The 25,691-nt window shown below is 37.5% G+C and overlaps 1 protein-coding gene across 1 annotated transcript in view; it reads right to left on the bottom strand.

The window, feature by feature from the left end:
* Positions 1-7,765: 7,765 nt before the first annotated feature.
* PPARGC1A (PPARG coactivator 1 alpha) overlaps positions 7,766-25,691 on the bottom strand; it is a 97,261-nt gene continuing 79,335 nt past the window's right edge. Inside the window, exons 11-13 of the mRNA XM_006207014.4 lie at positions 16,102-16,223; positions 15,620-15,771; positions 7,766-10,097 (exon numbers count right to left, since the gene is read on the bottom strand). Of these exons, the coding sequence (XP_006207076.1) occupies positions 9,994-10,097; positions 15,620-15,771; positions 16,102-16,223 (378 nt within the window). The 3' untranslated portion in view covers positions 7,766-9,993. The remainder of the gene's footprint in view (positions 10,098-15,619; positions 15,772-16,101; positions 16,224-25,691) is intronic.

Below are 25,691 nucleotides of genomic sequence, written 5' to 3'. Positions count from 1 at the left end.
CAGTGCTTGGAAAACCATAAAGAGCTGTAAAATATTGATGATTGTTATCACTGATGGAATACCTCAGTGGTAATGGTCAATCAGCTCTAAAGTCATTTGAATATAGAGAGGAGGTCTACTTTGTTGAAAGCTGATTGGCTTTTAAATCAAATTGTGTACCGCGGGATTACAGCACTTTGCCATTCCTGCCCATTAAGGATGAGAATCTCTGGCCTCAACCTCACAGACGTTACACAGCAAAATATTTCCCATAAAACACACACACACACACACAAATATATACATACATGTATACACATAGAGTTGACCCTTGGGCAGCACAGATTTGAACTGCCAGTGTCCACCTGTACGTGGGTTTTTAAGTATGGATTTTTAAATATGATGTGATGCAGAACCATGGATATGGAGGCCTGACTGCAAAGTTATTCTCAGATTTTTGACTGTGTATGTTGTAGGCACTCCTAACCCCCGTGTTATTCAAGGGTCAGGTGTACATATACACATATACACACATGTATATGTATGCACACACACACCCACGCTCTCTCACCCCAGTGCCCTGCTGGTGCTAACAGTGAATACACAGTTTATTTTTTCTTACTGTATTGCAACTAGCCCCTTCTGTTCCTAGTACCTGGTGTGGTTTCCGGCCTATATGAAGTGTTCAGTGAACATGGACAGAATGAACGCGTTATCTGCACAGTCTGGCTCTCACAAGGTGGTAACAGCAAAACCACACAAACTGTGCAATCGCTTCCAATGAAAAAATGCTACCCTTTGGGCATCGGTATTTTATTGGTAGAGGCATTATCTATAGCACAATAGCCAATTAAGTAAATTTGGGGTCAACTGGACTTCACCCAAATCTTGGCAGTTACTTCTCTGCACTTCCGCTTCCTCACCGACAGGATGAGAATAGCTGTACTCCTGCCTCATCCATTAGTTAGGAGGGTTTGTTAAGAAAATTCACATACAGGGTTAAGCAAAGTGACCCCAAGACTGCAAGCCCACAGTAAATATTCATTGCTATCATCACGGTCATTAGCTTCATCTTCATTGTTGTAGTCGCACCTTCAATTGGCTGGACTTTCAAATGGAGGCTAGAGTTTCCACATTAGCCTCCTTTTACTGCAACAAAAAAATTCATCTAACTTGAAAATCAAGATATTAGAAGAGAAGTGTCAGGTCAAGTTGAAACTGCTGAGCAGCGAGAGAGCCAGGTATGCCACTAAGACCTAATTCTAAGACGGGAAGCCTCCAAACTGATCAAGTTCCCAAATGGCATTGGTTAAGGCTAAGTTTTTAGGAGTGTGGGAAAAAAGAAAATAATGCCTTTAAATCACCCCAATGCCATGAATTCGAATGTCTGCATGGTACCTAACAGGTATGAATTTTGAAGGGGTTCAAGTTTAACCTTCAAAGTGCTGGAAGTCTGTGAAGCTGCCTTGCTGCAGATGGCTATTCTGGGGACAGAAAACCTGAATGAATCAAAAGTAAGAAATGGGATCTCCTGCAACGCATCCTTGGGACGTGAAGAGCCCTGTTTATTGTATGCACACAGGGGAAGTTTTTTTTTTTTTTCAATCGTTCCATAAAAATAAAGCTGCAAAACATGGTTATGGACATCCCTAAGAGCCTCCCACCCATCTAGTAGCCCAGGCAATCAACAGAATTTTAATAACTCCTCCAAGCAAACGCCAGGTGGGTCAAGGCCAGCTGCTGTTGAGCTAACACTGAACCACACACACACACACACACACACACACACACACACACCTATAGAACCAGCTTTGTAAGGGCCAATCTCTCATTCACAGCTCCACAGGCTGAGCTGTACAATTGCCCCTTTTGTTTATATAATCCCATAGAACGAGTCGGTACAAAAGGCAAGTAAGAAACCATGGGGAATCTGTGTCCAAACCTTGCTTTGTACCTGAAGTTCAATTGTGTTTGGTTAACTTTCTATTTATCCTTCTCTTTCCTTCAGCTGACCTTTCTAGTCTTGGTCTTTGCCATGGTGTGTTGTGGCAGAACGTGGCTCAATGAGACTCTGGCACCATGTGACAAATGAACGCTTATGAGCTCTCTGTGAATTGTTTCATTCATCAGGTGTGTACATGGACACTCCCTTTGTACACCACCATTCCTGCCATGAAAAATGGGGAAATGTCAGCCCTGACACACAGGTACCTCCTATCCTCAGACACAGAGGCCAGACATGAGGTGGTGAGCTCCAATTCTTGCTTTCCCTCCAATCGTTCTCCTGCCGAATGGTCTGACCTGCAATTCGGATGTTGACCCTGGGAAAGACAGCTCACGGAATAGTACCAGGATGTTTTATTCCATGTAGCCAGATAACTGGAGGAAAATCAGGCCATGCAATGCCCTTGATCATTAAGTCACCTCAAATGAAAGTAGCATGGCCGCATCACGCTGTGTGACCCGTTTACCAACTTTTCCTTCTCTAGGAAGTGGAGTAATTAATCATCATTCCGGGACAGTGAACACATAGTCCTACCAACAAACAGTGAAGCGCTTACAGAGGGCCGTACCTCTGAGCACTATGAAACGTGAGTCACTTGATTAAAGGGTAAAGCAATCAAGCTGCAGACTGCTAAATGGTTAAACTAGGAGCGAGCGCAGTCTCATTTTCTTTTAAGTCTTTTAAGTGCACTGTGGAGCTCTGGTTGGAATTAGCCAGAGACCTGGCTGGAAACGAAGTGTGAGAGCATTGATAGGAATGATTTTCAACACCACCAAAGTCAATCAAAGGGAAGTACCTACGAATTCCCTCAACGACTAGCTGGAGGGCGTTGTGCGTTAACTGTTTTACTACAGCCCCTTCTTTCCCCATCACTTAGTATCGTTAGAGAAGCTCAACAATAGTCCTGAACAGCGGCAAAAATAAATTCTCTCCAATTAAGTAGTCTAATACGCTATTTAGGATTTTAGCACTTAACATTCTTTCCTTCCCATTTAATTTCCGCTTTCACTTGGATGTCATCTTGTTGGAAATCCATCACAGAAAACTATGTGGGGGAAAAAAAAGATAATGTTGCCAAGGGCTCCTGATGTTCAAAACCGAGCAGAAGCATAATATTTTTTCCTAAATCACCCCAGGATTTTCCCTAATCGTTCAGCTTCTTCCTACTAAAGAAATTAATATATGAAAATATATGAAAATGGTCAATATGCAAATTCAAATATCACACTAGCTACTTGCCTTCAGTAAGGGCTATATGCATAAATTTGGAACAGTATCATATTTTAAGGTGCTTGATTATAATAATGTCTTGGTGTGCATATGTGCATGTGTAATGATGCTCATTTAATTTAATCATGAAAATATTATAGGGTCATTTGGCTTTCTCCTCCAAAAGTTCTCTCACTTTTGTCAATTAGTTCCACGTTGCCCCTTTTATAAGTCAGCCAATGGTAAGTAATGGTTTTAGGGTTAAAAGGAGTATCACAATCTTATAGAATTATGGACAAGGAAAGAGGTGTATGGGAAGGCGGTGGCATCTGGTCCTTAGCATATATCCTAATCAAGAAACAGTGTTAGACTTTTCAGTAGAACCCAGTCCTAGAAACACCCGAATTTTAAAGTCATTTCTTCCTGCAAGTTTCCAGTGTCCCTGAATGCTGAGAATTTGCCCCCGGGGCAGTCACCTGATTACAACAGAAGCCTTGGAAACCAGTTCATGTGACCTGCGCATTCCACATGCTTGACTGGAGTGGAGCTTTGGGGACTTTGCAGAATTACTGGAATCACAAGGGGGGCACTGAGGGGAGCAGGAGGGCGGAGGGCATTTAACTTCACCACACACTGAAAGAGTAGATAACATCATGGCAAGTGGCATAAAAAGGACCATCTTGAATGAGAGGGAAGAAACCTGACGCAAAGGTCATTGCATATTACCCCTCCCCCACCCAGGAAATCTTATTTTCTTTCCCACAGAAAAACTTTGTTCCTCTTCCCCAACATGTTAACAGAGAGCAGTGAAAAGAAATAGGCTGCTTTGTGCCCATCAATAGAATCTATATAACGTCTTTTCCCCCAGGGATTAATTCAGCCTTTGATTAAATCTTTCTGAGATTTAAATCATGGTGTTACAAACCTCCAAGGAGCGCCTCTGTGAGCTGTGACCTTCTTTATTACCCTCTGCTGTTTGATAAAGCGCGAAGATTGATTTATAATAGTGTATCATGTGTTTGAAAACAAGGACTCGCAAGAAAGAATGGCAGAATGTAAGATTAATACAAGTAACTATTGCAAAAAGGGACACCTTGGTTAAAATATTTTGTAATTAATACTGAGTTACAACTGTGTAGCTAGTAACAACTAGTGTCAAATGAGCACACTAACGCTCTTAGAGCTGTAAAATACATCCAATGGTTAGCTAAATAATGCGACAGTGAAAACTGGCAACGCTGAAAAAGAATTTTGAACTAATATCACATTGTATACTTTAAACAGATTTAGTGTGGAGGACTTCTGAATTGAAACAAGCTCCTTTTAAATAAACTGTTCATATCCAGTGTTCACTTATTTTTGTCAGCCTAATTTTGGTTTCAATAATTATTTCACCATTAGTATCATCAAGGATGGAAGTGATTTAATGTTTGAGGACAACGTCAAATGAATCCTTTGTCTCTAATCAGGATGTTCCTCTACAAGACTAGCGGCTACTACTTTTTTTTTTTCCTTAAAAATCCCTCTTTACCCTCAAAAAGGTTTTAAGGGCAAGGAGTTAGCCCTTAAAAAGGAAGACTTTTGTTATTCTATTGCCCTTTCTAATTCCAGCCAGAAGACTAAAAATGTTCTATACAGTGGGGGATGGTATAGCTCAAATGGTAGAGTGCAGGCTTAGCATGCATGAGGTCCTGGTTTCAATCCCCAGTACCTCCTCTAAGAATAAGTAAATGAACCTGCTTACTTCCCCCCAAAATTAAATTAAGTTAAATTAAATTAAAAAGTCCTATACAGTTTAAGCTCCAGTGGAAATAAGTTAGGATCTGAGGCTTATCCACTGAATCTCAGAAGTGCTTAGAATCCACCGCTGTAGATGAATGAAATATTTGGGCAAGATAATGGTAGATTTTTTTTTTGTTGTTCCTAATCATTTATTTTTGTTTTGTTTTATTTTTTGTGCCTTTTTTATTGTAGTGTAGTCAGTTTACAATGTTGTGTCAATTTCTGATGTACAGCATAATGTTTCAGTCACACATATACATACATATATTTGTTTTCATATCCTTTTTCATTTTAGGTTACTGATAAACGGTAGGTTTTTATTTTCTATTTTGATAAAATTATTGGCAAATCTCACAGTGGTATTAAATAGAAATAGAGTCATGGGAAGTGCCTCTTGCGTCATTTAGCAGATTTCAGTGTACTATTGATTGCTCTTTCACATTTCCAATAATTATGAACATTTTTTTTTCTGTAGGAGAAAGGGGGCCAGGGGCTGGGATATATTTAGCCCCCTTTCCTATTGCTAGGTTTATGCTGAATCTTGCAGTGTAAGCGGTTGGGCATGGGGACTACTATCTGAAATCAGGGGAGGACAGAGCGCAAATAATGTATTCTCTGGCTTCTCAGTCACAAGGACCACCAGTCGCCTACGAGGCACAGTAGACATCCTGACAATAAGTCGTATCAGCAGCTGTCTATCAGCTTCTCCCATATTTAACCTGATGACTTACATATGATGGAGGAGCGGGGAGGTGTATTCTGTTACAAGTCTTCAAAAAATATTCAGTCCATTATAGTCAAATTGCTTCCTAAGCTGAATATTTAGCAGGTTTCTCACTAGAAGCAATGGCTTGGACTTAAAAGTCACACTTTCCAGGGTTAAGTACAAAAACAGAGCTCATCCATTTGATAAAGCCCCACGTCACTTCTTACAGAAATCACCACGTCCGCCTTTGCTGTTTGAAAGGAGACAAGGTAAAATACAGAAGGTGCACGTTACCTTAGAGCTGAAAGCCATCCATGAATATGGAAAAGAGGGGGAGGGGGAGGGAGATCCAGAGAGGAAATAGAATAATAATAAGCCAGTAATGTGTACTGATCTGAGAAACATGCCAGGAGTTTGGTTACGATAAATAAGAAAAGCAGAAGTAGATTTGAAACATTCGTTTCCCTTTATTAGCTCAGTGAGGCTGATGTGTACTGCACATTTAAAAAAAAAATCACAGGAATTTTCATACAATGAATAAAACCACAACAATACATGTAGAATTGGCAGGTGGAAAAAAAAAGCCCGGCAAGGGCTCAACTAATCGCTCACTTTCCCTCTTCAGCATAGTTCAACCAACAGTGTTACACTTTCACCTACAAATCTTAAAGTAGCTCCATCAAATCAGCAGTTCACATTATTGAAAATGTCTGTCACATAGGTACAAATTTAGAATCATCACATTATATTACATGGCTATTCTAGGTCATCTATAGATCAGGTCTTAGACTACAGTGATTGAAGTTCTCGTTACAGCCATCAAAAAAGGACACATAATCATTACCTACTGTAAGCTCACATCTAAAGGCATGAAAAGGTTTCCTTTTTTTTTTTTTCCAACTGACCCAACCATCACACCCCAATAGTGCAAAGTTCCCTCTCTGCTGCTTTGAATGTTGACAGCCCAAGCGTTGCTCTCGGAGTCGTTTAGCAAAAATTGGTTTTGCTACACTGGAAGAATTATTCTGCTACATCTCTTTAAAAAAAAAAAAAAAGAAAAAACCCACATTTCTAAAGCACCAGTTCAGTTACCAAAATTGAAGATGTGGTACTTACCACAGCATGAAGGCAATGGCCCGGGGTCATCTAAAAATCCTACAGATCTATGCTGAAATTTGCCTCCAGGGATGATGGGGTGCATGTGTTCATTTGAAATATTCTCTCAGAAAAAAAAAATTAAAAACAAAAATAAAAGAAACACAGTTTACATTTTGATGGGTTACCCACAGTGTCTGCATAAGATACAAAAGCTTTGTTTGGAGGGTTTAGCGATTCTCCCTCTGCACTGCTTTTAGATGTAATTTGAAGTCCATGGAGGAAAACTATCTTCATGGTAACAGTATTTGTCAGGCCAGAAGAGGGGATAAAGTCACCTCCATCATGAAATCTGTAGTGTTGTCTTTTGATAGGTAAGAAAAGAAACCAAATATTTCACTCATGTCAACAATCCAGGGCAAAAAGGAGAATGGATTTAAACTTGGATCACAAAAATTTAAAGGCAAAATAGAGAACACATCTGGTCCTTAAACACATAATATGATTTACTAAATATCAATTTCTTAAAAATAATTTATTGCTCTTAATAGTCTTTTTTTTTATTCTTATTCTACAACAGAAGATACTCAAAATTCAGAAAGAAAGACTGTAAACTTTAGTTTGGCGTTCACACAGAGTTAAAATACCTGCATTTAACCTACAGAACGACAAGAATTAGGCGGATTAAAGATGTGTTACTGTCGTAACGCAGAACCTGTGAACAAGTTCTTTTATTTCATAGTATCTTATTGCTTTCTATCTACTTAGAAAGAAGAAGCCAAAAAACCAAGCAAGCATCCGACAGGACAGACAGTGGATTCACTCAGAACACAATATGCTGGTGATAAATGAATGCAGCTGTCAAAATTAGCTGCATCGGCCGGGGTGGGAGTGGGGGGGTGAAATCCATTTGATAAGATCTTGTGGGTCGAGAGAAAGGAAAAGAAGGATTAAGGATTAAGAAGTAGGTATATCGTGTCTTCCAGAAAAGTCATGTTGGCCAAACTGTAATTGAATCTCAATTTAGAAACTTGAATACACACTCCAAACTTTAGCGACTTCCATTCCAGGGGCTCCACACTCAGAGGAAATCCTGATGCTCAAAAATGGAGGTTTTTCTGAAGTTTTTTATTGAATTTAGCAGAAGCAATGTCATCAAGAACAACATCATGGTCACGTCAGAGGCCATGCTAGTGCAAGTAGAAACACTGCTTCTGCAAAAGCTGAATTTCCCAAATGAAACACTTAAACCCCAACCTGACAATTGCCATGCATCCTAGGTAGAAAATTTCCACTGGCTTTATTATTTTCATCATCTCATAATTTATAATAAATAGGCTATCTGCAACTGATAAATATGTCTCTTTAGTAAACAAAGGAATGAAATATCAGTATTTATACAGGATGCATAACTATAAAAAATACAGATAAATACCATCATCATACTCTGCCAAGGGAAAGAGATACTGGCTTCAAAGATAGTCTTCAGACACACATTAATTATTGTAAAAATCATACTGTAATTATTACCTCAGCATTTTGTATCAAATTAAAATCACAAAAATTAAAACAAAACAGCATTTTAAAAAGATTTTTGACCTCTAGTTTCAAAACTACTGTTGATAGAGAAAATAAAAACATTTCTTAATGGTTACCCATTGAGAGACTTTACATAAAATCATGATATCTTCTAGAAAAATTTTAGATGAGAAAATTTCATTCCCCTAACAAATCCAGTGTATAAAACTTCAAAGAAAAACAAGCAACAAGAAAATGTGGAAAAATATCGCATAAGTTGTTAATACCTTTAGGGGACTAGGATATTTTTTGACAAGATGCTTAGATCAAAGCTCACCTAAGAAGGGATGGTTGTGCAAAAAGCATCAATTTGTTGTTGCTGCACTCAATGGACACACACACTGTCCTTTTTTTTTAACAATCAAATATATATAAGCGGTAAGTTCAGCTTCTAAATATGTTAGTGTACAGTAATTGTTTCACCTCATAATTACATTTGAATACTCTTGATTAAGAAAAATTTAGCAGTTTGGAAAAGAAGGCTGCATTTACAGTGCATAGCTGTAACAAAAAAAGAACATCATTGTATAATAGTATGTACACAAAATAAAAATACTCCATTTAACATCTGTAAATACTTAACTACGTCAGAGAATGTAGCCATTACACTATCTGAACACATCCCGGAGAGTTCTACCCAACTCTCATCAGTAATGTAACACCGTGCTCGCTCCTCAGAAAGAACCACTGAGCAAGCTGCAAGCTTGACCATTGACAAGGCTTTTGAAATTTGCAGTGGAAGATCAACATCTTGGACATTTACATGGGTGTCAGGATAAAGGACGAACTACAGGAACTTCAAAATGTTAGGAAAGTTTAGCATTCCAGTGCCCGCAGTATCCTCTCCCACCCAGATTCCATGGCAAAAGGAAAAAGGAAAAAAAGAAGAGGCAGAGAGAGGAAGAGGCAGAGAGAGAAAGAGAAGGAGAGAGAGAGAAAGAGAGAAAGGATATTAGTTCTACAGAACCTGCGGTTTCTTCGGGATTGTCATATAATTGTTATGTTACGAGAGAAAGCTTGCTTCAAGTTGATTCTGTACTTTCTTTAAAAAACAGAGTACGGAGGCTGATGCCCAGACGTCAGTGGCTGTCATTTTAGGGTGGCTTGTGGTTGGTTGGTTAGTTTTCTTTCCTTTTGAATTTACGCATTTTTTTTTCCTTTTGAATAGAATAGGAACATTTTGAAGTTCTAGGTTTTAAGTGTGTCTTCATGGAACTGCTGCCATTTGAAGTGGTTTGCCTTTGCAAGCTCTGGTCAGGTGCCCCCAGTCCCCACCTGTACATACAGACTTCCCCCAAACCAGGCAAGCACACACACACACACACACACACACACACACACACGCACAAACATACACTCCATCACCAAGAGACTCAGGGAAAGCGAAACTGACACCAGGAATAAACATGTGCTTACTGGATATCCATTCTGTCTCTTGCCTCTTCAGCAGCTGTGTTCATGTAAACCATTGTTGTTGTTCTTCTTGTATTGTTGTTGTTTTGTTTTGTTTTGTTTTTTTGTACAGAGAGTGTAAAGCAGGAGAAATTCCTAAGTCGGACTTGCAATAGTCTGTTAGGGAAAGACGCGCTGTCCCGTGAGGTATTCACCGTCCCTCTGTCATCCTCAGCCAGGGAACATGTTACCTGCGCAAGCTTCTCTGAGCTTCCTTCAGTAAACTATCGAAATCCAGAGAGTCATACTTGCTCTTGGTGGAAGCAGGGTCAAAGTCATCTGAGTTTGAATCTGAAAGAAACCCAAGCCAGGTTAGATGTACCCTTGGCTGACGGTCATTAGCTCAATCCTCTCATTTAGGATGACCTGATTCAATAGCAACCTATCCAAAGGTTAGGTTTTAAAAGTGTATACACTTTTAAAAATATGCCCAACTTTTATTTGTATGTGGTATTGAAGTGCACATATATAATGCATATATATACAGATATACATTTGCAGAAAGTATTTATATGTATGCACATTAACATGTATAGACATTTGCGTAAGGTATTTATATGGCACTGGTATATATATCAATATTTTAATTAATTCGTTTATCAAATATTTATATTTATTTATTTATATATTTATACCAAATGTATATATTTGTAGAGGGTAAGGAGTGGTGAGCATTCAAAACACTCATCTACGGACTCATTTTAGACTTAAATGCTCCTGGGAGGTAATCAGAACTGGCTTTAATATTTCTTTTCAGTAGCAACTTATGCAATCAATATGCTTTAAAAATAAGCCTCTTCCCCGTTCCTGGCCTGTTCAATGACCTACCCAAGGCTCCTCAGAAGCTTAGTTGGAGAGGCAAAAGTAGAAGCTAGGGCTGATTTTCCTATCCAATGGGACGGATTTCATTGAGCACAAAGGCCAGCTGAGTAGAAGAGAGAATCCTCAGAGCCTTAGCCACTCATCACACTGCTGCTCTCCTCTGAAGCAGGAGGGACAGCTGGTCCTGTCATGGACTCCAGTACCATGATGGACCCCAGCAACAGTGGCACAAGTTCTCTCCCAATTACAAGGTTTAGGCAAACGCCTCATGTCCAGAGAGGGCAAATTCAGCCTCTTTACTCATTAATAGGAGAGGAAAAATACGCAAGTGTGACGAAACTAGTCCATGTAAGCTTTTGTGTAAAGCTCCACGTGCTCCATCAAACAGCCTTTAACAAAGTGATGTATTTCAGCCATGTTGGAGGTAAAGTAAAATTCTGTTAAATATTTCTGATTTTTCTCCATTGACATCTTTGAAAAAAGTCAAATATATCTGCTGGGCTTTTGGCTTGAGAAAGAGCATCTTAGAAATAGAATAGAAAGCCTCTTGCAGACACATTCATTCTTCTGAAAGCACTTACTTTAAAGGATGACAGAACCTTTCCAAGAAACATTAACTCCTACTAAAATACGAATATTTCTATGTTTTACCCAGATTAAGTTACAAAATAGAAATGCTCAAAGTGACAGAAAAGTCTAATACTAGATAACATGGAGACAAGTCGCTGACCTCACAAGCAGTTCTGCTGGAAACCCTTCAAGCTCTCGAGAACCAGGCTGATACCCCGCCCCCCAGCTTCAATCTATTTCGGATTTAAAGACATCTTAGATTTAAAGACAAGGAAATTTCTTCACTTTTTTTTTTTTGAATTTTCACCATCCCTTGTCTTTCCTGCCTTCCTTTTTTTAGGTAAGACAAACAATTACAGTCTGCCTCAGACATTAAATAAAATAGGACAAAAATGGCCAATCTTTCCTCATTAAAATTTTAAATGGTCAATCTTAAATTACACTGACTTATCCCTTTCTCTTCATAGCCTAATGCATAGTTTCCTTATATAACTAAAGCTTCATGAACAGCTGTTGTTCAAATCAAATTTTTCTGTGTGTAGAGACAAAAAAAAAAAAAAAAACAACTTCTGCTCCTTGCTAGGGATTAGCCTGAAATCAGAATCCCACTTGCATTGTAGATGAAGACAGCATAGTCTTCCACTGACAGGAGTCTGAGTCACATAAAGTCAGTACAGAACTTTCAAGAACATATATGTGTATCTTTGCTTGGAGGAAAATTTGAGAATATTCAAAATGTCTTAATTTTGGATTATTCTACATGAAACCCAGAATTTCAGTGTTTCTCTATTCTCATTAGCAAATACTAAAAACCTTTTGATACAGTGGTTCTCCAGTTTGTTCACCGTGAAGCAGTTTGGTTGATGCTTACAAATTTGCCAGCTCTCATGGGCATACTATGTCAGAAGGCACCCACAGCATCTTTTCTGTTGCTTGAAGACAGAATGTGTTTATGTGCAACTCCTGAGGCAATAAATCCCTCCACTCCTTTCTCTCCACTAAAGGAACGATATTGCAAAACAACTAAGATAGAATAAAAATGTTACAGGAATAATCTGAAAGGCACTCTAAGAATTGTTTAAAAATTATTATAAATAAGAATAATGGATTAAGAGAAACAAGTCACATCACAACTGTCTTCCTAGCACCTAGAAAATCTTTGGCACAAAGTAGGTACTCAAATTAATATTTGTTGAATGAATGTATTTACCTTGAATGCCAGCATATTATAAAAACTAGGATTGAAAATACTTCTGTTGGGATCTGGGGTTGATTTATCAATGAATGGCAAGGGTTTATGTAAAGTTATGTATATGTTCAACGTGATGATAATGTAATGCTTATCTTGGAGTTAATAAAGAATTTGTGACCAATATGTTATTTAATTTTTCTTATATGTTTAAGTTACACACCATAACTAGTTCGTGATCAAAATGATCATATTCTGAGTACTGACCTATCCTTCTATTCTGACCCCTATGGTCCTAATTTACTTTTGCTCTTTCCTCTTTAAGATTTTTTGTCAAGCTCTTGCAAGTGGAAAGATCCATCTGTTTATAAGACAGTAAATAAAAGACACACAGATTACAGATTTACAGAAACCAGATTTAAATACTGGCTTCATCATGGTAAGCCTGGTCATCTCTTCGAATTCTGAGTCCCATTTATAAATCTGGCTCATAAACAGTCACTGGAATCACTGTGTTTTATATTAATTTATTTTAATAGTATTGTAGCAACTGCTAAGTGGCTGTACAAGAAGAGAAATGGGATGTATGAGCTCAATATGGGAAAGCAGAAAAAAAGAAAAAAAATGGGTAAAATCTATCTAAGACAATAGGTCTCTTTACTTTTGGTAGAATTAATTGGTATCACATCATTTTCACTTTGGACATACACGTAAGCTCCCAGTCCCTCGAAGAGTCCAGTATATGCTCATGTGCACCTTATTCAATGTTCATAGCCCGAAGCACTAAAGTTGACCTCTTCAGGGAATAAAGACAAGACACATATGATGCTGACCAGTTCCCAAGCTAGTCCCCTGGTATTGATTCTTCCATTTAAAATTAACCTAAAGTTTCTAACTTCTTCTCATTACCATCTTTTAAAAAAATTATTATTATTATAGCAACTATGTATTAAGAACGTATTTTATGTCAGACCCTGTGCTAAGGGCTTCGCAAACATGCATTTAATCTTCACAACAACATTAGAAGGTATTTCACAAATGAAGAACCAGAAGCAGAGGGAGCTTAATTGCTCAAGGTCAGAAGCTAACTCAGGTTTCAAAACCAGGCCTGCAAGATTCCAAAGCCAAGGCACTCTCCACTACACCATGCCTACGCTCAGATCGACTACCCTTCCTGCAACTGTAAGGCTGGAGGGAACTGGAAAAAACCCATGATACTACAATGCACATCAAACACACTTTTCAGAAAATACAGAGCTCGCCTGGCAATGGCAGAGATTCCACTGCCGCTGGTTAGACAGAGATAATGAGGAAGGAAGCATTCTTCTTAGAAATGTTTCAGGAAGGCTCCAGTTCAATTTGGAAAGCCCATCCAATCCTCCCTCTCCCAGTGATAAATTGTGATCTAAAGGCCCCTCTAGGTAGCTCATTTTAAACTCTAGATGTTTTGAGAGACTAGGAAACACCCTGGCCTTCATCACTGAAGAAAATAAGTCAAATCAACTCAAGACTTCAATCTGTCTTGACTGTTTTTATCAGCCAACATTTGAACAAATGACTTGCCACCTTTTATATCTTCATCCCGAGGCCTCTGTCTCTCCAACAGTCAGCTGCCTCCCCCCCTGCTCCACACTGTCTATTCAGCTTGTGAAGTGAATCACAGCATATCCCCCTGAACAATGCACCACACTTGCATCAGTTACTCTAGGAAAAGACGTCACTTCGGTGGAAGGAAGAAAAAAAAAATCCCTGTATTTGGTATTCATTTTATTTTCTTTAAGCCAAAGCAAATGTAGATAGACACATAATAGTACTTAGGAACAGATTCTTCTGTTAATTTCATAATTATTATTATAAATTGATTTAAAATAATTCTGTTATATGCACAAGACATTTGGCATTTTCCTTCCTTTCATTAAGAGATTTAAAGGTTTACAACACACACATTACATAGGGAATAATACAAAGAGGAACAAAATTGAAATTGAAAAGGAAATCAAGATGTCCATTGTGGCCTTATTTATAATATCAAAAGTTGAAAACATGTTTAGCTGCAATGGAATGATTAAACATAGTGGTACTAACAGAATACCATACAGCCATTAAAATATATTGGTAAATTATCTTTAATCCTGTGAATCACAGTGGAAAATGAACTTGTAGAATAATAATTGAGAAAAGTAAAGTTTTAAAGTATTTATGTATGTGTGTGTGTGTGTGTGTATATATATATATATATATATATATATATATATAATATATATATATATATATATATATAATATGACCCCAACTATAAGAAATTAGACATTCTGAGACAAAATACTGGACTGTAAATCACACATGAGGTAATAGAGGTTATCTCTAGGTGATAGGCTGACAGGTAATTTTACTATTTTTCTGGATATCTTTTTATATTTTCTAAATTTTACCTCTTGAGTCTATACAAATTTGATGACAGAAAAAAATGAATACTTATCTATGCTTCAGTTTCCTTATCTGTAAAATGGGGATGATAATAATAATATCCACTTCTGAGGATAGTTCTGGTAATTAAATGAGAAAAATGCTGACAAAGCTTTGGCACAGTGCCTAGCATATGGAAGCACTCAAAAAATAACAGGTTTTTTTTTCCTTCTTTAAAACAAAAGAAAGTATAATGTGATTTAGCATATGAAATTTTATTTTTTCCTCTCAGAGTGTAATTTGTAGAAAATGTTAACATTTCTAAGAGTTTGTGAGATAAGAAGGGAAAAAGGATTTTTGCATATTCTCTTCTGCAGAGCAGTGATGCCAATGCTGTAGTTTGTGCAAAAGGATTCAGGGCAGGCACAGAAAGCAACAGCAAATTACAAACAAACACAAAGACGTATACACATATACACACCCTAAACACAGGCAGGCACACTATACCACACATACACACAGCATATGCACACACAAAACATAACACACCACACACACACACAAGCACACACACACACAAACAGTGCAGAAGTTCATCATTGGGCAGACAGTAGAAAGAATGTGCTTCTGCTCTTTGTTGCCAAAACTTAAGCATCCTGCTTCTGAAGCGGTCTTGTGGGTTAAAAAACAGGATAAAATCTGTGTTCAAATATTCTTGCTAGTAAAATTAAGTGATCAGCCAACCCAGCGTGCCTCCGGTTTACACATGCTTCCATTTGAGCTCTGCATTATGGATTCCTCATCCCATGTACAGTGAAATCCATACCTAGGTCTGCATAGTTAGACTTGAAAAATTGCTTGCGTCCACAAAAGTACAGCTCGAAGTCAGTTTCATTTGACCTGCGCAAAGTGTATCCATTTTCAACAGCAGCAAAAGCATCACAGGTATAACGGTAGGTAATGAAACCATAGCTGTCTCTGCAATGGACAAAGAAGAGGAGTTCAGAGCGGCGAGGCAGTATTAGCATAAACGACTGTAACCCCTTCTACTTCGAAGACTTCACCGGTGCCAGCGTCTGAACCACTGCATCCATTTATCAGTGTGATTGTCCTGTCAAGCAGTTAAATACTTATTTCTGGGACAGGAAATCTCAACTAGAAAGATTAATAAATAGGGATGAAAGAAAATAAATAAGGTTCTGAACTCAACATGTCATCTGTCAAAGCATTCCCATCTTAGTAATCTTATGGCCATAATTTTTTACATATGTCAGCTTCTAAACAAGAAATAATCTTGAAGATTCTCACCCATCATCCCGGAGATTTACTGTGCACTCCTCAATTTCACCAAAAACTTCAAAACGGTCCCTCAGTTCTGTCCGTGTTGTGTCAGGTCTGATTTTACCAACATAAATCACACGGCGTTCTTCCTAGGGGGGGAAAGTGAGGGGAGACTTGCTAGTTCTGGAGACAGGAAAGAAGTTGAATACTAGAAACATTCACAAAGGTACAACGCATGCATAACAAGAACCCCCCAGAGCATGCCGATTAAAGCAAAACGCACACACAAACAACGAAAGACTGTACTTGAGCCAAGTTTTACTTTCTATTTCTCTCTTTCTCACATGCACTCTCCTCTGTTTTTCCTATCCATCCCTGTTCCTTTGTCACATGAAATTTAATGTATTGTAAAAGTAATATGTGTAACGCCATCTTTTTATCCCTGAGTAGCTGAACCATACCTATTAAATATTTTTTAACACTTGTGACTTGATTATTCTTCAAAATTGGTAAAAAACTGACCTGGCTTGCAAAACTGTTTACTTTCTCATTAACTCATAATTTTAATAATAGATGTACAAATTTTTTCAGTTCCATTGACAAATAGTTGACATACATGACTGTATAATTTTAAGGTGTACAGCATGATAGTTTGATGTACAAATTTTGACACCCCTCAAAACACTGATTCTTAAATTCTAGTATAAATACAGATTATCCAGGGTGCTTAGTAAAAATGCAAATTATTGGGGTTTATTCCAGCTGTATTTAAAACATTTGGAAGATAGGGTTCAATGCTCTTTATTTTTAACAAGCACACCCCAGGGATTCTGATACAGGTGGTCAAAAGACAATGTCTTTAAAAAGACTGTCTTAAAACGTAGGCCATTTTAAGCCGTGGGTCTCTGAAGAATACGAACTATAAAAGAGGCTATAAATTTCACTTTGCCAAGGAATCTTATTTTAGGAACAGACTAATGGGTGGGGCCTAATTTTCACAAGTGGAGTCAATATCATCACAATCTGAAAGTCAACAGTAATTTATAACCTACAAAATATGGGAGGAATATTTTATAGCCCGAGGATGGATTCATTTTTTAAAGAACAAGAACACATTCTTAGTCTAAGAAGTAATCCTACATCTCTTGTTCCAAAAAGACAAGGCCAAAGGTGATGGCGTCTCTCAAAACTGAGAAAAGGTTTTTCAAGAACATAAGAAGTTAACATAACAAATGTGCTTACCAACTAGTCTGTATGTCAATCAAGGACAAACAGGAATAAAATGAACTTGGAGAGATTTAAGTTAGATGGAAACAGAGACTAGGAAACACAGGGCTAGGTATGCATTTAGTTTAGTTTGCCTAAGAGTTTTCTCTGACTGTGTCTTGGATGATATAGAGAGTAGGTTAGGCAAAGAGATATCCTATGTTATTTATTGAACGTATTTCCTTTTCCTTACGTGCTCAGGTTTTAGCAAAGGACCTGGCAAAGAGTGGACACTCAGTGTTTCTGAAATGTAACTGAACAATTCATAGGCTCTATAACACACAGAGAGATCCTCTCCTACGTGGACTATCCTCGTCTTCTTTTACCATATGCAATGCTCATCTTCCTATTTTCATCAGGGACATTCCCCTGAGCTTCAGATTCAAGTAGTCAATGACCTATTTGACCTCTTGGGTTGGATGTCCCCTAGGTACTTCAAACTAAACCAGCATTACCCAAACCAAACTCTCTAGTTCCACCCTTTCTCCAGTGGGGCTTTCTGCACTGTATCAGTGAAATGGACCCCATCCAGCCAGTTACTAAAGACAAAGACTTCAGTGCCTTCTTTGCTTCTTCCTTCTTAGTCCCCTCCGTATACCCTGTTATCACTCATTAAGTTCTGTTGCTTTTTACTTCCTAAATCTCTCTAATCTGTCTCCTTTACTACATCTCCCCTCAATGAAGCTGCCAGCATCTCTTTGTGGATGAGTATAATGGCCTTGTAATTTGATCCTGTGTCTGGGTTCACCCTCTTCCAATCTATTCTTTCACTTGAGTCAGAACAGTCTTTGCTATGGGAACAGGAATCCAATCATGCCAATTACTAGCAAAACTATTTCAGTAGTTTCTCATAACATTTAAGGAAAGACCTAAATCATTAATGGGACCTACTGGGCCCTTCGGGGTCTGGACCTGTTGTCATTTCAGCTTCAGCTCCCACATCCTGTTCTTTCCTTTCCTCTATTTCCAGCCACATTGATTTTCTATCTTTCCCTAGTATATACTGTGATCCTTCCTTTCCTAAGGTTTTGGCATAAGCTGTTCCTCTGCTACTTGGAACATCCTTCCCACACTGCCTCTCCTTCCCTCCACTGACATAGACAGGCTGTCTAGAATTACACTGGACACAACAATCACTTCCTTTCTGAGACTTGAGATAAGGGCAGTATTCCTATTATAAGGTGCTCTTACGGAACACTCAACTTCTCTTTCGTAGTTCTGTGCCCAATTGTAAGGAAGTCATTATTTATTCATTGTTTTTCAATATTCTTTTTTATTGAAGTATAGTTGATTTACAATGTCGTGTCAGTTTCAGGTATATGGCAAAGCGATTCAGCTATATGTGTATGTATATATCTATATATACACACACACACGTATGTATTTCTTCTTTTTCAGATTCTTTTCCATTATAGGTTATTACAAGATATTGAATATAGTTCCCTGTGCTATACAGTAGGTCCTTGTTGGTTAGCTATTTTATATATAGTAGTATGTATTTGTTAATCCCAAACTCCTAACTTATCCCTCCCTGCCTTTCCCCTTTGGTAACCATAAATTTGTTTTCTATGTCTGTGAATCTGTTTCTATTTTTAAATAATTTCATTTGTGTCATATTTTTAGATTCCACATATAAGCAATATCATATATTTGTCTTTCTCTATCTGACTTAATTCACTTACTATGATAATCTCTATGTCCATCCATGTTGCTGCAATGGCATTATTTCATTCTTTTTGTATGGCTGAGTAACATTCTATTGTATATATATATAACACATCTTCTTTATCCATTCATCTATCGATGGACATCTAGGCTACTTCCATGTCTTGGCTATTGCAAACAGTGCTGCCATGAACATTGGGGCGCATGTATCTTTTTGAATTATAGTTTTCTCAAGATATATGTCCAAGAGTGGGATTGCTGGATCATATGGTAACCATTTTTAGTTTTTATGGAAACTTCATACTGTTCTCCATAGTGACTCCATCAATTTACATTCCCACTAACAGTGTAGGAGGGTTCCCTTTTCTCCACACTCTGTCCAGCATTTATTGTTTGTGAATTTTTTTTTTAACAATGGCCATTCTGAGTGGTGTAATGTGATAACTCATTGTGGTTTTGATTTGCATCTCTAATAATTAGTGATCTTACATTTAGGTCTTTAATCCATTTGAGTTTATTTTTGTATATGAAGTTAGAGAATGTTCTATCTTTTACATGTAGCTATCCAGTTTTCCCAGCCCCACTTATTAAAGAGACTCGTTTTTCTCTGTTGTATAGTCTTTCTTCCTTTGTCATAGATCAATTGACCACAAATGTGTAGATTTACTTCTGGGCTTTCTATCCTGTTCCATTGATCTGTATTTCTGTGTTTGTGCCATTATCATATTGTTTTGTTTATTGTAGCTTTGTAGTATAGTCTAAAGTCAGGGCGCATGATTTCTCCAGCTCCCTTCTTCTTTCTCAAGATTGTTTTGGTTATTTGGGGTGTTCTGTGTTTCCACACAAAGTTTCAACATTTTTTGTTCTAGTTCTGTGAAAAATGCCTTTGGTAATTTGATAGAAATTGCACTGAATCTGTAGGATGCCTTAGGTAGTATGACCCTTTAATAATATTGATTCTTCCAATCCAAGAACACAGTGTATCTTTCTATCTGCTTGTGTCATCTCTAATTTCTTTCATCAGTGTCATCGTTTTCAGAATACAGGTCTTTTGTCTCTTTAGGGAGGTTTATTTCTAGGTATTTTATTCTTTTTGATGTGATGGTAAATGGGGTTGTTTACTTAATTTCTCTTTCTGATATTTCATTGTTAGTATATAGAAATGCAACAGACTTCTGTGTATTAATTTTGTGACCTGCCACTTTACTGAGTTCACTGATGAGCTCTACCAGTTTTCTGGTAGCGTCTTTAGAATTTTCTATGTATAGTATCATGTCATCTGCAAACAGCGACAGTTTTACCATTTATTTTCCAATTTGGATTCTTTTTATTCCTTTTTCTTCTCTGATTTCTGTGGCTAGGACTCCCAAAACTATGTTGAATAAAAGTGGCAAGATTCCTTATCTTGTTCCTGATCTCCAAGGAAATACTTTCAGCTTTTTCCTATTGAGTATGATGTTAGCTGTGGATTTGTCATATATGGCCTTTATTACGGTGAGGTATGTTCCCTCTATGCTCACATTCTTGAGAGGTTTTTATCATAAATAGATGTTGAGTTTTATTAAAAGCATTCTCTGCATCTATTGAGATGATCATATAGGTTTTATTCCTCAGTTTGTTAATGTGGTGTGTCACCCTGACTGATTCACGGATATTGAAAAATCCTTGCATCCCTGGCAGAGTAAATCCCACTTGATCGTGGTGTATGATCCCTTCAATGCCTTGATGGAGTCGATTTGCTAGTATCTTGCTGAGGACTTTGCATCTGTGTTCATCAGTGATCCTGGTCTGTTCTTTTTTTTGTGGTATCCTTGGTTTTGGTATTGGGGTGATGGTGGCCTCATAAAATGAGTCAGAAGTGTTTCTTCCTCTGCACTGTTTTGGAACAGTTTCAGAAGGTTAAGGATTAACTCTTCTCTATATGTTTGGTAGGATTTGCCTGTGAAGCTATCTGATCCTGGGCTTTTGTTTGTTGGATATTTTTTAATTACTGACTCAATCTCAGTACTGGTAACTAGTCTGGTCATACTTTCTGTTTCTTCCTGGTTCAGTCTTGGAAGATTGTGCCTTTCTAAGAATTTGTCTCTCTCCTCTCAGTTGCACGTTTTATTGGCATACAGTTGTTCAGGGTAGTCTCCTATGGTCCTCTGCATTTCTGTAGTGTTGGTTGTAACTTCTATTTTTTTCATTTCTGATTTTCTTGATTTGGGGCCTCTCCCTTTTTTTCTTGATGAGTCAGGCTAAAGGTTTAGCAATTTGCTCATCTTTTCAGAAAAATCAGCTTTTAGTTTCATTGATTTTTTTTCTATTGTTTTTTGACTTTTTTGTTTGTTTTGGTCTCTTTTATTTGCTTCTGCTCTGATCTGTATGATTTATTTCCTTCTACTAACTTTGGGTTTCATTTGTTCTTCTTTCTCTAGTTGCTTTAGGTGTAAGGTGAGGTTGTTTATTTGAGGTTTTTTTCTTGTTTCATGAGGTAAGCTTGTATCGCTATAAACTTCCCTCTTAGAACTGCTTTTGCTGCATCCCATAGATTTTGGATCATCCTGTTCTTATTTTCATTTGTCTCTATTTTTTGATTTCCTCTTTGACTTCTTCAGTCATCCATTGGTTGTTTATTAGCATATTATTCAGCCTCATGTTTGTGCTTTTTGCAGTTTTTTTTTCTTGTTGATTTCTAATCTCATAGTGCTGTGATCAGAAAAGCTTGATATGATTTCAATTCACTTAAATTTACCAGGGCTTGCTTTATGGTCCAGCACATGATCTATCCTGGAGAATAATCCATGTGTACTTGAAAATAATATCTATACTGCTGCTTTCAGATGGAATGCTTTTTTCCATCCTCTCATTTTCAATCTGTATGTGTCTCTAGATATGAAGTGGGTCTCTTGTAGACAGCATATATATGGGTCTTGTTTTTGTATCCATTTAGCCAGTCTATGTCTTTTGGTTGGAGCATTTAGTCCATTTAAATTTAAGGTAATTGTCTATAGGTATGTTCTTATTGCCATTTTGTTAACTGTTTTGGATTTCTGTAGGTCTTTTGCTCCCCATCCTTATTTTGGTCTCTTCTTTTGCGATTTGATGACTAGCTTTAGTGTTATGTTTGGATTCCTTTTTCTTTTCTGTGTGCATATCTATTATAGATTTTTTGATTTGTGGTTCCCATGAGGTTTTGGTATAGCAACCTATATATATATATATATATGTGTGATTGCTTTAAGTTGATGATCTCTTAATTTCAAATGCATTTTAAGTACCCTACATTTGTACTCTCCTCCCAATTATTGGTTTTGATATTATATTTTACATCTAATTGTGTTATGTATCCCTTAACTGCTTATTGTGGATACAGATGATTTTACTACTTTTGTTTTTTAACCTCCTGATTAGTTTGTGTATGGATGATCCCCTACCTTTGCTGTATGTTTGCCTTTACTGATGAGCTTTTCCATTTCGTAAGAGTCTTGTTGCTGGTTGTAGCCTTTTCTACCTAGACAAGTTCCTCTGGCATTTGTTATAAAGCTAGTTTTGTGGTGCTGAATTCTTTTAGCTTTTGCTTGTCTGAAAGCTCTTGATTTCTCCATCAAATCTGAATGACAGCCTTGTAGGGTAGAGAATTCTTGATTGTAGGTTTTTCCCTTCTATCACTTTAAATATATCATGCCACTCCCTTCTGGCCTGCAGAGTTTCTGCTGAAAAACCAGCTGATATCCTTATGGGGGTTCCCTTGTATGTTACTTGTTGCTTTTCTCTTGTTGCTTTTAATATTGTCTCTTTATCTTTAATTTTTGTCAATTTGATTACTATGTGTCTTGGTGCATTCCTCTTCGGGTTAATCCTGTATAGGACTCTCTGTACTCACTGGACTTGGGTGACTGCTTCCTTTCCCAGGTTAGGAAAGTTTTCAGCTATTATCTCTTCAAATATTTCCTCAGGCCCTTTCTCTCTCTCTCCTCCCTCTGTGACACCTATAATGTGATTGTTAGTGCACTTGGTGTTGTCTCAGAAGTCTCTTAAACTGTCTTCATTTCTTTTCATTCTTTTTTCTTTATTCTGTTCTGCAACAGTGATTTCCACTACTCTGTCTTCCAGCTCACTGATCCATTTTTCTACCTCATTTATTCTACTGTTGATTCCTTCTAGCATATTTTTCATTTCAGTTATTGTATTCTTCAACTCTGTTTGGTTTTTCTTTACATTTTCTAACTCTTCATTAAAAACTTCTAACTTCTTGCTCTGTGCATCTGTTCTCCTGAGTTCTTGGATCACCTTTACAATTACTCTGAACTCTTTCTCAGGTAGATTGCCTATCTCCACTTCACTTAGTTGTTCTTCTGGGGTTTCGTCTTATTTCTCCATATTCATTACTTAATGTCTATCTCCCCCTACAATGAAAACTTCATGAAAGCAGAGACCATATAAGTCCTATTGGCTATTATATTTTAAGGGTCCCTGAAACACAGGAGTCTTCTTATTGAATATTTGTAGAAGTATCAATCAATTGCCAATCAAATACTTAATGTCACACCCTTCATCACATCAAAGATGCCTAAGTGTGGCCTTTACTCTCTGAGACTCTCTAAGACAATGGAGAATGAAAATCAGGTTTGGTGCTTTTTCACAGGAAAAATCTTGCCCCCGTAGCTCAGCTGACTGTACGAAAAAGTATCTATGATTTGGTTTTGCAGGTTTGGTTTTGTAAGAAGTATGGGGTAACTACTTGTTTGCAGGACTCTCACTTTTCTTACTCTGCTGAAAGACTTGGTAAAACACAATACTTCTGAAAATGGCCACTGAACCTAAATAACTGACCAGATGAAGTACAGTAAGCAGAGGAGGCTGCCTGATTCACTTCCATGTAGATTGTATATCTCAATTTAAGGTAGTAATTGTGTTGTTTCAGAGCACCCAGCACATCCTGGAGGTCAATAAATATAAATGGAGAGTAAGGCTCATCCTGGAGCACTGCTGTACACTTGAGCAAGGGAATCATAACACCGCATTCCATTCTATTTACGCAGTGTGCTCTAGCCAAACAGCCAAATGTGATGGGACTGTTATCTAAACTTCCTGGCGCCTGCTTGCATGACTGTTATGTATTTTCTTTTTTTAATGAGCATTTTTCAGAAGGTTACTACTGTGTGAAGGCAAAGGAGGAGGAAATGCAGAAGGGAGAGAAAGAAATTGAACCATCACAAAGAAATTGTTCAACTACTGTTATGGGAATACACACAGCCTATGTTCGTATTCAAGGAAATTCAGAGTTAAAGCGAAATCGACCATATGCATGCCCATATGCAGACATATTGGGATAGTCTCTGAATTGCTTCTTTATACAAAATGGTATGCAGTAATCCCACAAAGAAGATAAACCAGAGGACCTTTTATATCCAATACTGATACATTCTGCAGTAAAAAGAAGATACAACCTAGACAGGAAAGACAGAAATCCAAAGAGCTGGTCCATAATCACTTAAATCACCTAGCTGACTATCATCTCCTTTTATGCAACATAGGACTGGGACCACGTCTTGCTACCTTACAAAGATCAGAGATTGAATAGATGTAGAAATTCTCATTTAAGAAAATAATTATAGTGCCTGGTTTTCCTAGAGCTAAAAATGAAGCTAACAGGCATCTAAAGTCTAAAAAGCAAAGACAAAAATCTTTCCAAGACTGGCCAAAATGTCTAGCAAAGAACCGATTATTTTTAACATGTTGCAGTTTTATTAGGCAGATTAATAGATTCCATATCTTTAAAAAACCTTAACATTTGCAGCCAATTTTTCAAGACATTAATTTCTAAACAGGAGATGAAAGGAAAAGAAATCAAAATGCTTAATAACATTTCCAACTTCTTAAAGGCTTGGAGGAACTCTAAACCTTTGGAAAAGTCTCCTTGAAAAATGATTTTCAGACCAGTTTTCACTGTCGAGGAGGATGGAACATTTATCAAGTATCTTTTGGCTTCAATTTTCACAAAAGCTAGTTTGCTGATGGGGTGGATAATAAAATTGAAGATTTATGTTGCATTAACAGGTATGGTAAATCCTCATTATATCAAAACACAGGGGATTAAATAAAGGGAAAAAAAACCTGACTGAATTAACTGACTTTGCATTATCAAAATCTTTATCAAAAGAGTACAGAGCCTTCCAGTTAGCTGGGGAAAACATACAATGGTTGTTTCTCATCAAGAAATAAGCTATGCCTGGTAAAAGGGGTTTGACTAAGAAGAAAAGGAAACTAGCAGGGAAATGAACATTTACTGAATTCTAATATACGCCAAGGACTGTGCTGGATGCTTTTTCGTGGGTTACCTCACTAAAACGCTCTGCAGTGCTAGGTAACAACAAGGAACAGCCTGAGATAATTTGGATTTTGGTTCTCAGAACTTTTAGTATACATTTCCCAAGTCAGGATAATGTAAAAAGTTCTCTTCCTATGCTAAGGAAACTGCAATGAAAGATTTATGTTCATTTCCAGATTAATTGCAGCCTAACTTCCTCAAAAATTCCAAGTATATGACATAAAGTATAGATAATACGAATGGATCAAAGCCAGGCTACTTCTAGAGAGGGTGGTACAGCTAGGTCCTCTATCTAAAATGTAAAGTGAAAGGAGTGAATGGCCATAAAAGGTGTGGATGGACAGAGAAACAAAGGCCAAAACGCTGTCAA

This window comes from Vicugna pacos, chromosome 2 (genome assembly GCF_048564905.1).
Source record: "Vicugna pacos chromosome 2, VicPac4, whole genome shotgun sequence".
Taxonomy (NCBI): domain Eukaryota; kingdom Metazoa; phylum Chordata; class Mammalia; order Artiodactyla; family Camelidae; genus Vicugna; species Vicugna pacos.
Note: the sequence above shows the minus strand (reverse complement) of the source record. Positions and strands in the feature narration are given on the sequence as shown.